At 36.4% G+C, this 16,238-nt stretch overlaps 2 protein-coding genes across 5 annotated transcripts in view; one reads left to right on the plus strand and one right to left on the minus strand.

Moving 5' to 3' along the window:
• Window positions 1-7,514, plus strand: part of cnpy1 (canopy FGF signaling regulator 1) — a 12,769-nt gene extending 5,255 nt beyond the window's left edge. For 2 of the 4 annotated variants that reach the window (XM_016273748.1, XM_016273740.1), the window contains 4 exons: window positions 1,620-1,735; window positions 5,184-5,393; window positions 6,150-6,246; window positions 7,133-7,510. In XM_016273748.1, coding sequence (XP_016129234.1) covers window positions 1,620-1,735; window positions 5,184-5,393; window positions 6,150-6,246; window positions 7,133-7,173 — 464 coding nt within the window. In that variant the 3' untranslated portion in view covers window positions 7,174-7,510. Of the gene's footprint in view, window positions 1-1,619; window positions 1,736-5,183; window positions 5,394-6,149; window positions 6,247-7,132 lie in introns of all 4 variants that reach the window. The other 2 variants (XM_016273722.1, XM_016273730.1) reach the window with 2 other exon arrangements.
• A 4,114-nt stretch (window positions 7,515-11,628) lies between these two features.
• Window positions 11,629-14,889, minus strand: LOC107586406 (homeobox protein engrailed-2b). Its single transcript, XM_016273762.1, has 2 exons — window positions 14,418-14,889; window positions 11,629-12,635 (listed from the first exon to the last, which is right to left on the minus strand). The coding sequence occupies exons 1-2, from the start codon at window positions 14,887-14,889 to the stop codon at window positions 12,319-12,321; spliced, it is 789 nt and encodes a 262-aa protein (XP_016129248.1). The 3' UTR covers window positions 11,629-12,318.
• Window positions 14,890-16,238: the final 1,349 nt, after the last annotated feature.

A 16,238-nucleotide genomic window follows, 5' to 3' on the forward strand; every position in this document is an offset into this window, starting at 1 on the left:
TCGCCTCGAACATGAACGACACTCTTTTGGGCTTTTTCTTTTTGGCTGATGATGTGGCTGGTCATTTTGGTTGCAGTACTGGAAAAACTGTTAGAACTTTTTTTTTTTGTTGTTTTTTTGTTTTTGTTTTTTGTTTTTTAATGACATTTTTAAAAGAGTTTCTGAGGCAAACAACCACATGTTCAATGGTAACTAATTGTGCTTTAAAAAGTATTGTATAAAAAAGTATTTAAAAAAACAACAACTCTATTTTAGATGAACTGTTATTGAGCCTGCTGAGTTAAAAACTTAAATATTTTAAAATAAGTGCTACTGATTTCCTTTCTCTTAATATCATCCTGGAAATATGTTTTAAAAATGTGTTTTGTGCTTTTAAGTGGTGTCAGCTTCAGTTTGATAAAGTACTTGAAGTGAGCTCTTAATAATAAATACATATTTTCATGTTGCTTTAAATTGGATTAGTCATTTGGTGTTTTCCATAACGTTTTAATAACAAACTTTTTAGAGTTTTATATACATCAAACCTTGCAGTATTATTTATTCTGTATTCTATTTTTCAGATTCACAATTACTTGCAGTTCTTCAAAACAATAAAACTTAACATAAGCATAATCATATTTAAGTGCTATATTGCATTGATAAAGTTTGTGCAAGTTTCACTTGTTTTTTCCAAGCATATTTAGATCTTAGTAATGATGACTACAGTATGCAGTACAGGTCTTTTTTTCTTTTTTTTTTACTGTTATTTCCACTTCTGGACATATTAGGTTATTACACTTATGTTTTTATTTTTTTTTGCTTGCCTTCAATTATGAATGGCTAATTCAGTTTTCTAAACTAAATTTGTCTTTTCTATCATAAATTAAGTTATTCTGACTAAGATAAGCAAATATGTCTCGTAGGTTATTCATTTTACTGACTAGTTTTTCATATGAATAATCGCTATAAAAGGCCAACACTGAAACAATTTCTACTATCTTGTATTTTAATAGATTTCATTTCTTACTTTCAGAGGGTTCCGAAGTTAATTTGAATGGTAAATGTACAATTTAAATGTGTATTCCATTCTGGTCACTTTGCAGGACTAAGATTCTTTAAAAAAAAAAAGCCCTGTTGGTTTCTATTATGGAATAATATTGCTAGTATTACAAAATAATCAAACTTGGTGAAACTAATGCTAGGACTAAGCCTTTTTGGAAAATCAAAGGGCGCAAAGCTTGGTTCACATAAATCCTACTTTAAGCTCCGCCCAGGTTTGGCAGTTGCCATGGTAATATAGCAAGCATGACTAAGCACCAGTAAACTTAACATTTTACCAGAAGCATAGCTAGTGCATTTTTTTGCCATTGCCATTTTTCCATTAAAAAGTACATGCAGCAATGCAGGTAAAAAAAAAAGTGTATATTTGGCCATATGTATTGCAGTACAATGATAGGCTAAGTTTTTTTTTAAATATACGTTTCCTTCTATTTCCTGCTGGTAATGTTCTGATCTGTATATTGTCGAGATGTTTTCATCCAAAAAAATGTGAATCTTTTTTCCCCTTTTTCACCACGATTTGATTTTTAAATGATTAAATCGATTGTAATGACTTTTTTTAATCTTTCTTTCTTTTCTAGCCTGCATGGCGATTGCAGAGGAGATTAACTATTCAGTCAGTCAAACTGATCCAAAAAAGACGATTCATGTTGGTGGATTCAGACTTAAACCCGATGGAAGTCTTGCGGACAAAAAGGTATGATTCACTGTTGAGTGCTCCAGAATCAATTTATCACATTTATCATTATCAGTGCATTTACAGTTTCCTCTAAAGTCATTTCCTCTTCATCCAGGATGATTCTGACAGGCAACTTGGGGTATGTCTTGCTCAAGAGCACAATCTTGATAGTGATAAATTGTGGAAAAGTTAATCTGTAGTGAAGGTAGAACTTGCATCATTCCGGTTTGTGCCCCAAGTTTTCAGTCTTTACCACCACTATATGTGACCCTGGTCCACAAAAGCAGTCTTAAGTCGCTGGGGTATATTTTTGGCTATTGCTACAAATACATTGTATGGGTCAAAATGATTGATTTTTCTTTTATGCCAAAAATCATTAGGATATTAAGTAAAGATCATGTTCCATGAAGATATTTTGTGCATTTCCTACTGTAAATATATTAAAACTAAATTTTTGGTCAGTAATATGCATTGCTAAGAACTTCATTTGAACAACTTTAAAGGCGATTTTCTCTGTATTTAGATTTTTTTGCACCCTCAGATTCCAGATATTCAAATAGTTGTACCTCAGCCAAATATTCCATACATCAATGGAAAGCTTATTTATTCAGCTTGAATGTATAATGTGATGTATAACTCTCAATTTAAAAAAATTTACCCTTATGACTTGTTTTGTGGTCCAGGGTCACATATTTATTATGAGCTTTTAGTTACATTATTAACATAGACTGAAAATATTCTACAATATACTGATAAGAGCTGAATTGTAAGTTTCACTTTTAAAATTTATTTTTATTAAGATGCAATTGTAAATTGAGGTATTTAAATTTTTCTTGAGATCTATGTATTTATTTAGTGATTAGGCTAGTTGCGTTACATAGCTCTTTAATTTTTCCCTGGTGTTTATAAGCTTGTTCTGTTTACTTGAGTAAAAGGAGCCATTTTTACTGTTTACTTCTCAGCAGTGGTGTCAATGTGTAAAGGTCAGACCCAATGAACTCTGAGCCCTGACCCCTGGTATCCAGGGACTGTCATTAGGTGCCCGATTCCACTATTGATTTGGGGTTAATCCCCTTTTGATTGTAACTGCTGCTTAATAACAAGTGTTTGTTCAGTTCTGACTTTTCCCCTCCCCTATTAGGTCGTTTCAACTGTGGGTAAAATGTTTGTCATCCTGCAATGCAACAAGAGTAATGCTGTGCCTTAATTGATGATGGGACTTGAATGGGAAGCTTGAATTTTACTATTGATTCATGTACACTGTTTGGGCAAAAAGAAAAAAACACAAACCTTACAGGTATTGTTAGGGATTGAGAAAGAAACCTGTTAAATCTGTTATGTCTTGCTTCATTGCAGATGAAACAGTTGATTAATGAAGTACTTAATTTTTTGTTTCATGCATCTGTCTTTTTTCTTAATTTGTCATTTATCAGCTCATTGAGGTGGAGTCAGGAATTTGGGTTTTAATTGCATATTATGCTTTAAGTTGCGGCTCAGGGAGCTGTAACGAGATTTTGGTCAATATCGAGTTTTTATTTTTCACTGCAAATTGAAAAAAAAGCTAAGAGTGCAATACAGTTTTTCAAAACTGTGTAGCTTGTTACAAGTCTAAAAAAAAAGCCACGGCTCTCAAATGCCACTGTGAAGGGCGAAAACATTTTGTGCTGTACTGAATTATGTTTAGCATATTTACTTATCGCACATAACCACCATAACAGTGGTGCCGGAAAATGAAGCCCCATCCATGTGGTTCCTGAGTATCCCATTTCTCTTCAATAATAAGGAAGCAAAGCAGGAGCAGTGTAGCAGAACTCGCGCACTCTTCCCTGAGAGTGACTTCACTTAAAAGTAAATGCTAATTAAAGCTTGCCAAATCCCTCTCTGTTTCTCTTTTCATACTTGGCTTGGTTCACTTGCCCAGAAGCTGTAGGTGAACCCCTGCGACGCACCTCATGTTTTTAGCAGATTCACCAAAGATAACCTTCAACAGCTTTGCTGAAAGGTCAATTTATGTATAAATAATCACTCAACAACTCTCGTTCAGATCCTATGTCTAATCTATATGTTTTTTTGTGTGCATGTTTAGACTTGTAGCCATTTTTTAGGGAATTAAGCAGCAAAATGAAATGCCTTACAATGATGCCTGGCTCGCCAATGGGAGTTCAGTGAAGGATGCATCCCTGAGAAGCCTTTTCTCTGCCTGGGCCGCCTTGCCACCCCCCCTTCCTCTTTATTCCTACAGAAATTCTTTATTGACAGCTTCTATTCAAACCCTTCAGACTGTTACGGGGAGGAATTTAATTCCCCACCATTTTCAGGATTGCATGATAAGGACTCGGCAGAGGATGCGGCACACAAGCCATCCTCCGCTAGATCCAAAGGCGAGATTTTTATTGCTTTTGGACTTTTGTGCACGACAGAATCTCTCTTATTGTTCTCCGGTGGTTAGCCTGAAGTCTCCTAAAGTTTTGAAATTAGTTTGGAGTGTAATTGGTGAAGATCTCAAATATGATAATTCAGTTTTAATGCCGAGGATGACGTTATACCCACATTGTTAGAAATGGATAGGGTTTAAACGTCCTGCACCGATCGGCTCCTTCGTTTGCTGATGTTCTTGCTCGTAGTTGTTCGTATATTGTCTTATCTTGCGGTCCATCGAACCGCATTCAGCTTTTTAATTAAAAAGATGGGGGATGTGTGGATAGGTTGCTGTCCTTCCATGGGACCTTTTATCTTATTTGTGACCAGATGGCAGCGAGCCACGGAAGGCTCTTTATGTCATCTAGCTTCACAAGAGTGGAGGGGGTAGAGACGCCCTCATAATGTAATCAGTGAGACCGGAAGGGTCCATACTGTGTCTGAAAGGGGACAATGAGGTCAGGGATATATCTACATCGCAAGAAAATCCAGCTCATCTGCAACCTGTCCTCTTTCCAATAACCCCCTCGCCCCCAACCCCGCCACCCTTTGACTGGCCTGACAAGGAAGACTTCCTGCTTTGATCATTGGAGGGTGGACGAGATGAGCTGCCCAAGAGAACCAAAGGATGGGACTCCACTGTTTACCCTGCACTTGGCTGCTGTTGACAACTCCCCTCCCCACTGCTTACCCCCCGCCCTCCAGCCTTTTCACTCTCTCCGCCCCCCGTCACCCTTTCCCCTTTCTCCTTCCGGGGGAGGCCAAAGGAGCGGGAGCAGGGTGCACCTTGACCTGTCTAGACACCACAGTGTGTTTTTGTTCTGTTGCCAAGGCAAGGGAATCTACTTTTACAACTTTGGAGATGCAGGTTAAAAGTCAGCGTCGTGGCACAGGGGATGTGTTTAGATGGGAACGGAAGGAAAAGTCATCTAAGTAACCTCAGTGCCCTACTTTTTTTTTTTTTTTTTTATAAGAAGGGGAGGTTCGGTTTTGGTAACTTGGTCAACTAACTTTTCTACAATTGTATTCTGAATTCTTTTTGTGATAGGTTCCTCTGGCTAGGTCTGAGGCTTACTTAACTGAACTGCTGGAAGAAGTTTGCAATAGCATGAGCGATTATGCTCTCTATGAGGACCCGGACACCAAAGAAAAGAGCTACAAGAGATTTGCACCAAGAGGAAATGATGGCGTGAATTTTCCCGATTTCAAAAATTTTAAGTTTGATGGACCAGAGAGTTCCAGTGCCTTGAAGTTTGCTGTGAGTATAAATGTGATATATTTGTCATTGTGTATATTAGTATTTTTGACAGGCCTATATACACATTAAAAAGTGAGTTTCCCACATTTTTTTCAGAAGCTTTTTTTTTTTCCATATTAATTATTTTTATTTTGTTTTTCAATCATATGACAGTTGTGTAGTATCAAACTACAAATCATAAGTTTTAAAAAATGTTAGTGTTTTTTTTTTCCCCCCCAAAGTTTTATTTCTGAAGGCCTTTGAAACATTTACATAAACTGAGATATTTCATGAATCATCAAAACTGACATTATTTTCCTAAACAGTGACATGGCCCTACGGTAATTTTAAATTTAGTTTGTTTTTTATAATTATAAATGTTAATTTGTTATATATATTTTTTAATTTAATTATTATTATTATTATTATTATTATTATTAGTTATTATTAATTTGTTACTATTATTATTTTATTGTTATATGATTGCTGTTCATTTTTCTGTTAAATACAAAGATAATGTCTAGTGCATATACTGTACAGTGTTTTTTTTTATGTTTTCCGTATAAGATGGCTGTATTTTTAGACCACAGTAAAATGACTAAATGCCATTTGCCTGTAAGTTGTCTCGTGAACCATTCAAGATGGCAGACTTGCCAACTGTATAGTGCTAAAGATGGCTGCCCGTTACTGTTTTTTCACTGATGTGATTGGCCACTGCTTCTTTCTTATTTACTGTTCATAGAATGCTCATGACTGTGTTTTTAATGTCTTTTGCAGTGTGAAAGCATTGTGGAAGAGTTGGAAGATGATATCATCTCCCTCTTCGCCAGTGAGGCAGACCATGTGGCTAAGACATTGTGCAGTGAAGTATCAGGTATTTACATATGATGTGATATACCTTCTTTCATTCATTAGAGTGTTAAACATGTTCACACTGAAAACCTGAACCATAGTGTTGTCTTGATTTGCTTTGTGCATTAACAGTGTTCCAGTTTTTCATGCATTTCTCTAGTGCGTTTCTGCATACAACTATCAATGCAGTTTTTAAATTATCGTGATTTTATTTTATTTTTTTACTTTAAGCGGTCAACAATGGTTTCATTGTTTTTATTTTCTACTTTCTGCTTTTTAAAATCAAACTTCTAACCCTATGAGATGTATGATCTAAATTTAGCCTTTTCTTTTCGCATTATGCCTCAAACAACTTGTAACCTGTAAAATCTGTATTGCAGTTTAGTTTTATGAAATTAAATACCGCAAACACTTGGAGTCTTAAAGCAGAATAGTGTTAATTTATCTGGAATTTTAGTAAATTTAGACATTGATTACAATATGTAAGTATGTGAAATACCATTATTGCTAGCCAAAGAATGTGAAAGTGTACAGAGTATGTGTATAAATTTCAGTTAAATGTACATTAAATACATATGCTGTTAAAGTTTTTTTTTTTAATCTTGTGACTGCCATATTTAAATCTTAGAGAGACTTGTTTATCGGGTTATGCAAGTAGTTGTACAAGTCGTCACTGAAATAGGATTTCAAAAGTATATCAAACAAGTGTCTGATAACAAAATTCAAAAGCAAAACTGTCAATGTCAAATTTTTTTCTAAACGTCTTTTTGTGTGTGTGGCAGAAAAGAATTTTGAACGTTCAGGAATGTAGCAAGAATCTCGGTTAAAAGCTTAGCTTTTTTTGCATGAAATTTTTGTATCAAATGCGTCTGTAATTCTATGCCTTATTGTTTTCTTCACATATCCAGGTCACTGTAAGAGCTCCGTTTTCCAGCACAGCGAACTTTAGTTCCAGATTAGCATCTGCTGAAGAACACTCAAAAAACCGGACCAAAAATGAAGACATTAAATATTTTCCTAAAGTGTGTTATTGTTTAGAATTTTTTAGTAACTTCAAAATTATGATGATAAAAATTATTTGACGTTCATAAAGCGTATTACAACTGCTTCCACTGTTGATTAGTGGGCACACTCTTCTTGTATTACTTTCATATATAATATAATATACTGAACCTGATTTTATTCCGATGACTTGTAATTTAATTTACATGTTTAATTCCTTAGTTCATTTGAAATTCAATTTAGTTTCATGGCATTCACTATGGTATTACCAATGTTATTTATGAAATGTTTACCCGTGATAAAAGAAAATAAAATATTTCAAATATAGTGGTTAAATGAGTCATTTGTTTTCATACTTGGCACTTTTTCCTGTTCAGAATAATTTGTGTGAGGAACTGTTAACAGGCATGTAAGATGCAATGGCAAAAAGACAGACTTTATTGTCCCAAATCGTTTCACAGCACAGTCTGCTTGTTTCGTTCTGATGTCCCATGTCTGTTCAAGTCGGGCTTTTGAACATGGCCGCTGGGTAAGCATGATGGCATGCCTTTCGCACCCTTCCCTCACAGCTCCCTCCATGCAGAACTACGCATGCGCAGCTGTGGCGGCAGCACAGGGGCAGGTCCTGTTTTGGGAGAGTAAAGGAGCAAGAGACGCCATGATTGCTCAGCTCTGTGAGTTGGTCTGGATATGGGTGTCAGCCAAATCACTGAGGGGGAACATGACAATACTCACTGCTTTCTCTGATATTGTTGCATTGTTTAACAAGTCTGCTCTCTGTGCGCAGTGGGAAAAATGTTACATATCACAAGGATATTTTCAGGAATCTACATTATCCCTTTTTCTTTTGGGAAATGTAATGCCTGGGTGTTTCAGATGATCATTGATGTAAATGAGAAAAGTAATATTCACTTTTCTGCCATTTATGAAGTAATTCCGTTAGGGTTTTGCCTAAATTGAATGTATAATCCAAAGAAAAGTTATTGGAAAACTTTATTTATTTATAGAACTAAATATGATTTATAGAACAAACATATCCTTTATTTGTATTATTTTTTTTAATGTGTAGACTAGTAACCTTGGTATTAAATGTCTGCACTTGCAAGGTTTTTGGTCCCAAAAGTGCTAGATCAGCCAATGAAATACCTGAAGAACACCACCATAAGTTCAAAGTTATGTAATTGTTGAAGGCTGCGTATACCTTAAGATGAACTTTGCTGTTCTTGCAAGATTTTCAGTTCTCGGGTCACCTTTTTTTTCATACTAACCTGAGATTTTCTGTGCATGTAACCAACCCTACTCGGGATACTGCTTGCTGTTTAGAAAGTTGATTGTGACTTTACAAAGTAGCTTATTTCTATTGTGTTTACCCAGCTCTGTGTTTGTGCTTTGAGCTTAAGTATGACAGATCAAGTGTTGTCAAGGTGCAGTGGGCTGTGACTCAAAACAAAGGGAACTGGACAGCTAAACATCAATTTCCCATGCATACGAAATGCTTTTATTCTAGCTAGAGCTGTTTGTCTGCCGTAGAGTGGAGATATCCTCAATGAAGGCAATGCTTTTTTTCCTTGATCACGTCAGCTGGATGATTAACCATTTTGTACAATTACCCAAGTCATTCAGAATGGACCTGAAGTTATACACATTGGAAAAAATGTAAGTGAAATTTGATCTCACCCTTAAATTCGCTATAAAGTTCAACCGCTGAGCTGTGGCGTTAACTTGTATTCTAACAAGATTAAAATATATTTGTCCTGGAGATTAGCATACTTAAATCCTTTTTTGCTTTTTCTGAACTGGCAGTGTGCTTTGATCTGTGTTGCGTGGCAAGAGCCTGGCTTTGGCTTGGCCATCCGAGTGCCAAGTGTGAAATTGGCCTGATGTCATCCCCATTCTTCACCCTCTGCATCTTTCACTGCCTTAATTATATTTCCGCCACAAAGCCCCAGCTCTTCATTGCATATTCAAGTTTGACTAGGAAGCATTCAAAAACTAGATAAATGACTCAGTTGGAAAGGGGACAAGATAGGCCTTTCTCTGATACGCAGACATGGGAGATCAACACCGTTCTGATATGTATTTTCTTTTCTAGAGTGACTGGCCTCAGGAACCCCAGCCATTCAGACTTTGGAAAGACCTGTTTAGGGAGAGGAGAGTATCAGTGTGTGTTAGCAGTTCATCAGTGATAAATAAAAATGGTAGAATTCAAATCCAGATCAGAACCTCTGAGGTAACCTGAGTTATGGGGAACTGGGATGGATATCATTTTCATTTTTAAGCTAGGCTTTTAGCGCTTCATATTTTGTCTGTCCAGCAACTAGTCAGAAGTTGGCGGTATGACTTGTTGGACAAAATAGTTGAAGCAAGAGTGAGAGTTCTTGGGAATTTCTGGACGTGAGTTCTAGGAATCTCGTCCGACCGTTTCATCTCAACTTCGATTGCAGAAATGTTCTGTTGGTGTATGAAGTGAAACCAATTAATGAGATGCCTTTAAGATCCGTGCTGAATTCCGAGGTGATGAAATGTGGGCGAAGTGAAACGAGCCACCTGCAGCTGTGACAGGAGGCTTTGACCTTCAACGGGGTCTCCCGGCCACAGACTTTATTCAGGAGCCTCGCTTCGCGTCTGAGGGGCAACTGCCTTTTTCTTCCCAGTGAAGCTCATCAAGTCAGTGACCGTTGGGCGTTACTTCCACATACAAGCTTGGCAAGAATAGAAATGCAGATGAGATTCTCTGGCATTGAGGAACAGGTCAATGCTGGGAATGGTTCTCAGAGAGATAGCTCGCCTTTTGTGTTGGACCTTTTCAGTAATACGACTTTTCTTGAAATGTTTTCATGGCGTCAGGTAACACTGAAGTATAAAGTTTCTGGTAAGAGTTACGAGTGCAGCAATGCCAACTAAGCACATTTACAAAGTTTAGCTCAATATCGATAGTATCTCGTTTATTTCATTTTAGAGTATTTGCGCAAAATTATGCATAGGTTTACTTTTTAGACGGATTAGGTAAATGTATCATTTAAGAGGTGATGAGTCGTATTTCTGGTTATAACTTGTGTGTAAATTAGACGTAGTTGAAACAAAGTTTCACCGGGTTTTTTTTAAGTGAAATTACGTCTATTAGTAGCATTTTGACTCCCCCAAGTGTTGAGAGTTGGACTAAATTTGGCTTGCAACATAGTTGTTTTTTTTGTTTAGGCCTATTAATTTTTTTGTTGCAACCAAAGCACGTTAGACGCCAAATAAACACTGGGGCGATACCAGATGTGTAGCATGTCTCATAATAAAATAAAAATGACTTTTGATCATTATAGATCGAGTTTTACCAAATTTTGTAAACTGGTTGTTGCTGCAGCCATGCAGTAGTACATCTGTCAATGTGGCCCTGTTTTGATGCATTCAAACTGTTACCGTATTACGAATTTTTCATTTTATGTTTGGCTGTACAAGGTTTGGTGAAATTATTATTTTTTTTTAATTGCTAAGAGGTTTATTTTTCTCAAATGTTGCACTGTGTACACAGTAAGGTTGTGCCAAAGTTAACTTTATTTGTGCTTTCCAGTTGAATGTGAATCAAGGCCACCTATTTTGGCTGCGTAATCACTGTTGCATCCAGCAAGACTGTTTTACCTTAATTTTAGATAAAGAGCCTCGTGCTCTGTGTGCCCCGCCTACTTTTAGAAGCTGACTTTGATTCAATGAAAAGGACAATTCACCAAGTAAATTGAAAGTTATTTTGCCTTTTATTAATTAATGCCATGTGCTACTTGCCATTGCCTTCTTTTCAGGCATTTCAGACCATTTTAAAACATTAATTATTAGCTCTGCAAAGTGCTACAATAAATCTTATTGCGTTCCAGTTCTCTTTTGAAACTGTTACACAAGTAAACGCTATACAAATTATCCTGTTTAATGTTACACTGAATCCTATTGATATTTAAAAAATAAAATAAAATGGTCTGTTACTTTTTACGCCTGTACTGTCGATTATTTGTCTTTCAGTGGATTTGTTTCAGTTCTTTACTTTTCGTCTTTCTACTTGATGTATTACAACACTTGTGGACAGATCTTATAACTTTTTTCTAAATCATTATCTGAGATTTACGAAACGTTTTGCCAATACTTTGGAGCCAGTGGTGGTGATGGTGCTCTTTTTCCACAATATGTACTTTTAAAAGCGGAGAATACACGACAATTGCAGACTTTATTAAAACATCCACTGCTGACAAGATTTTAAATAATTTTCAAATAACCTTTTAAGAGAGTTGTTTTTTCCCCCAGCTAAATAACAATTGTAATTTCATACTGAACTATAAAATAGGGGATGAAACGAAAATAAACTTGCCAGATATCCATTTGGAAAAAGATGAGAGAACTTTTATTGTACATTCCCAGCTAAATTCAACAGACAACAACTTAAGTCAAGTACTTGCATTAGAAGTGTAGTTTTGAGGTTTACTGACTCGTATGCATTCAGATGTCTGATCTATTTCCTGAAAATGTGAGGATATTGGATGTGTAGCATCCTTGCGGATAGTATTTTAGACCATAGATCTTTTAAATACAATATACTGAATTATTGTAAGCATGATATGATATGTAATGTTGTCTCTTTTTAAATACCATGTCTCTAACACAACTCCAGTCAATAAAGTAAAACATTCATCCAGTAATAAAATTATGCATGAAAACAAGCAAACATCTAAATCAGATAAAACATTTTGACCATTTATTTTAAATCACAGTCGCCTGAATGCAGCAGGAAAAATCTTTGGACTTCAGCATGGATTTAACACGTTCACTTGTGGCTCAACGTCAAGTGTCAATCAAATCGCTCCCTCTTTCTTTTAAATAAAGAAGCGTCCTTTTCTTCGCGCGCTATATCTGAAGTTTCAGTAAGTGTACAGCAGTGATACTAATTGAAAAAGTTTTACACCACTGTACACGTAAAGTGTGTGTATATATATATATATATACATAAAATATTGCAGAATCAAATGTCATACATATAATTTTCATCCGTTTAATGCTGGTATTTTGTACACTGGCCCTTGCTAAGAATTATTGCATTTCAGATGTCCTGTCCTTCACGTTAATCGCTGTCTGATTTGTCGTCCTTTGCTGATGTGGCGTGATTGTATAGTCCCTGTGCCATCAGGTGTAATGCAAGTGAGTTTTTGCTCCCCGAAGCTTTTTTAATCTTCGCTCTTTTGTTCTGAAACCAGATTTTGATTTGAGACTCGTTGAGGCCGAGTTCCTGGGCCAGTGCTTGTCTCCTCTGCTCCGTCAGGTAACGGTTATTCTGGAATTCGTTCTTGAGTCTCTGGAGTTGCTCGGCTGTGAAGGCTGTTCTTGGACGCTTGTCTTCCTTGGTTGGATTTTTCTTCTTTGGTTTGCGCGATCTTGGTCCTGCATTTCAGAAAGTAACGAAAGAGATTACATTTGGCTCGTGCCGTAAATGCACATAGCCTATTAATGTTGTATCAGTAGTCTATTTTCAATATAGTTACTTAACAGGCTAATATCACTATTAAAAAAGAATACAACAATAATCAATAATGCTGTTTCGTTAACAGTGTTATTTAGAGTTACTCGGATCAAGGATTGTTTCAGATCAAATGTTGCAGGGAGTCTGCTCTAGTTTTGATTATGGAATCATGGTGTAGTAGTGGTGGTGTGGGTGGGGGTTACTGCCAGAAAGGGAGGGGTGAAAGAGGCTTTCCCCTCTTTCTGTTACCATAGGAACTAGGCTACATTTATAAGAGAACGTTTTTGTAAACTTGCTCTAAGAGTAGCACCTGTCGTTCAATGCTAGTATACTACCCACTGCTTATTCTAGTTTTAGTTAATTCTTAGGTAGCCTAAACAATTGCACCCAAAGGTTCCGCGTGGTCTGAATACTGACAATAGATTGATCGGCAGCCTATGAGATCAGCCCTTGCTCGCACCCTATTTTTACACCTTTTATTTAGCTTAAGCGGAGTATGATTTCGATTGTAGACTGTTGTTATAATACAATATTAATATTTTCACGTTGTGTAATCGAAAAATCAATTTAAGGAACCAATAAACGTACTCGCATCATATATAGGCCTAGGCTACATCTTTTAAGTTAGTGTGACCTTTCCAAATATTCATCTCTGCTATAGCTAACAATGTAGTGTTGCTTTATTGTATAAAAACTTTGGTAAAATTATGTTCACACACTGCATATTAGAAATGGGTTTAAGATGTAGCCGATTCGCAAGATTATTGTAGAATATATTAATCAGAAGTTTGTCGTGACAAAAAAAAAAACTTGTGTTGCCACTTTCTCGGAAGGCCGTTTTGTGCGCAATTTGAACTTCATTTGAAATTAGTTCATTAGAAATGCTGAAATATTGTCTAAAATTGTCCGATTTTTTTCTATCTTATGCCGGTAAGTGCAGGAATAGCATATTTATTTCAGAAGCTAGTTTTGAAGACCTCTGATTTAGCTTCTGTGGTGCGTCCAACTCCATTGTCAAAAATATGCTAATTAAATATCAACAAAGACATCGAAGTAACAATGGCGCAAAACTACTCGTTCCTTTTTAGAAAATAAAGGCAAAAATGTACCATAATTACCATGCCTAAAATTGTAAAAAAAATTGTGCCAGTTCTTCCTTTTCTTCAACAACTTAAGAAATCAGACATAAACCAAGGGCCACATTGCACCGTATACGAAACGTAGTTTTTTGGGGGGGTTTCTACTGATTACATAATAAGCTACTACGCCTGTAAAATAATATATAATAATAATCATAATTCTGATTATTATTATGGTCAAAATAATATTAAAAACAACAATGAAAACGATTAGGCCTATTAATAATTCTACACATGTAGCCTATCATACAGCAGCAGTAGCCTATTTTATATATTTAAAATATTTGTAAATATTAGATTGAAATTAATAATAATAAAATCTTCGTAGTTATTCCTTTTAATGTAAGAGGATAGACTCCATAAAAGAAAACTCCCTGACTCTTGGCGGGCCGTTTCACATTCATGAAGAACATTATTCTTCGTTTTCGTGCCCCCTTTCCATCGACACATTTCTGTAGTTTGGTGATTTATTTGCTCACATTCGAGTCAAAACACAAGCGCGCTTTTACAACAGGTAATATTTGAGTACATAAATTGAACTTTGAAGAGAAAATCAATTCTTACCTGATGAAGGTCTGTCTGAATATCTTGTGCAATATACCCAAGCCGGCCAAAGCATTGGTTGTTTCGTCTGCGCAGCGTTACTTTGCGAGCAATCCGAATCTGAGCTTAAACTTTGATCTCCAGTCTCTGCGCGGGGTTTCAGAGGTGCGTCCGCGGTAATATCAGTTTTTTTAGACGCGCTCACTGGGTGAGGGCTCGAGGTTCCTTCCCCTGACACTGGAGCTCCTACCTGCCCTGATCCGGGAGCCGATGGACAGCGGTTCTCTCTTTCTACTATATTAATTTCGTCGCGCCTGGTTCCTTCTTTCCTGCGACCAAAGTCTGGTCTCAAAATGTTGTCGATGTAAAAGTTGGTGATTCTGTGAGGGAGTAGGTTTCCAGGAGCCTGCAACAGGGGTAGAATAGCTCTATTGGACTCATCGCCCGAATCCTGGCGCTCCACATCTCTGTTGCTACGATCATTTTCTTCCATAGTGAAACTCTCCAAATGTTCTTTTTAACCCTTATCTCTCTCACCCAAACGCGTATGTTTGTGTTCCAGTTTTTGTGGTATATTTTCCTTATTTCTTAGTTTCACTGCGAAGAGAAACAAACAGGAAAAAAAGGACAAATCCTTTTTTCTGATTCTTTTGTCGGTTAAATACGACGAAACCGCCTTGTGTGCGTAAAAAGAAAAAACATAGTTTTAGAAATTAATTCCACAGTGTGCCCTTTGCAATTGTCTTTATATCTACTTTGTAAAATATACAGGCAAATTGAATCTATGCAGTATCAAAGCAGTAGACCTGCTCTAGTAAATAAGGAAACGCAAACTGGCTCTTCTGTTACCATAGGAACTAGGCTACATTTATAAGAGAACGTTTTTGTAAACTTGCTCTAAGAGTAGCACCTGTCGTTCAATGCTAGTATACTACCCACTGCTTATTCTAGTTTTAGTTAATTCTTAGGTAGCCTAAACAATTGCACCCAAAGGTTCCGCGTGGTCTGAATACTGACAATAGATTGATCGGCAGCCTATGAGATCAGCCCTTGCTCGCACCCTATTTTTACACCTTTTATTTAGCTTAAGCGGAGTATGATTTCGATTGTAGACTGTTGTTATAATACAATATTAATATTTTCACGTTGTGTAATCGAAAAATCAATTTAAGGAACCAATAAACGTACTCGCATCATATATAGGCCTAGGCTACATCTTTTAAGTTAGTGTGACCTTTCCAAATATTCATCTCTGCTATAGCTAACAATGTAGTGTTGCTTTATTGTATAAAAACTTTGGTAAAATTATGTTCACACACTGCATATTAGAAATGGGTTTAAGATGTAGCCGATTCGCAAGATTATTGTAGAATATATTAATCAGAAGTTTGTCGTGACAAAAAAAAAAACTTGTGTTGCCACTTTCTCGGAAGGCCGTTTTGTGCGCAATTTGAACTTCATTTGAAATTAGTTCATTAGAAATGCTGAAATATTGTCTAAAATTGTCCGATTTTTTTCTATCTTATGCCGGTAAGTGCAGGAATAGCATATTTATTTCAGAAGCTAGTTTTGAAGACCTCTGATTTAGCTTCTGTGGTGCGTCCAACTCCATTGTCAAAAATATGCTAATTAAATATCAACAAAGACATCGAAGTAACAATGGCGCAAAACTACTCGTTCCTTTTTAGAAAATAAAGGCAAAAATGTACCATAATTACCATGCCTAAAATTGTAAAAAAAATTGTGCCAGTTCTTCCTTTTCTTCAACAACTTAAGAAATCAGACATAAACCAAGGGCCACATTGCACCGTATACGAAACGTAGTTTTTTGGGGGGGTTTCT

This window comes from Sinocyclocheilus grahami, unplaced genomic scaffold (genome assembly GCF_001515645.1).
Source record: "Sinocyclocheilus grahami isolate Dianchi unplaced genomic scaffold, SAMN03320097.WGS_v1.1 scaffold5.1, whole genome shotgun sequence".
NCBI classification, from domain to species: Eukaryota; Metazoa; Chordata; class Actinopteri; order Cypriniformes; family Cyprinidae; genus Sinocyclocheilus; species Sinocyclocheilus grahami.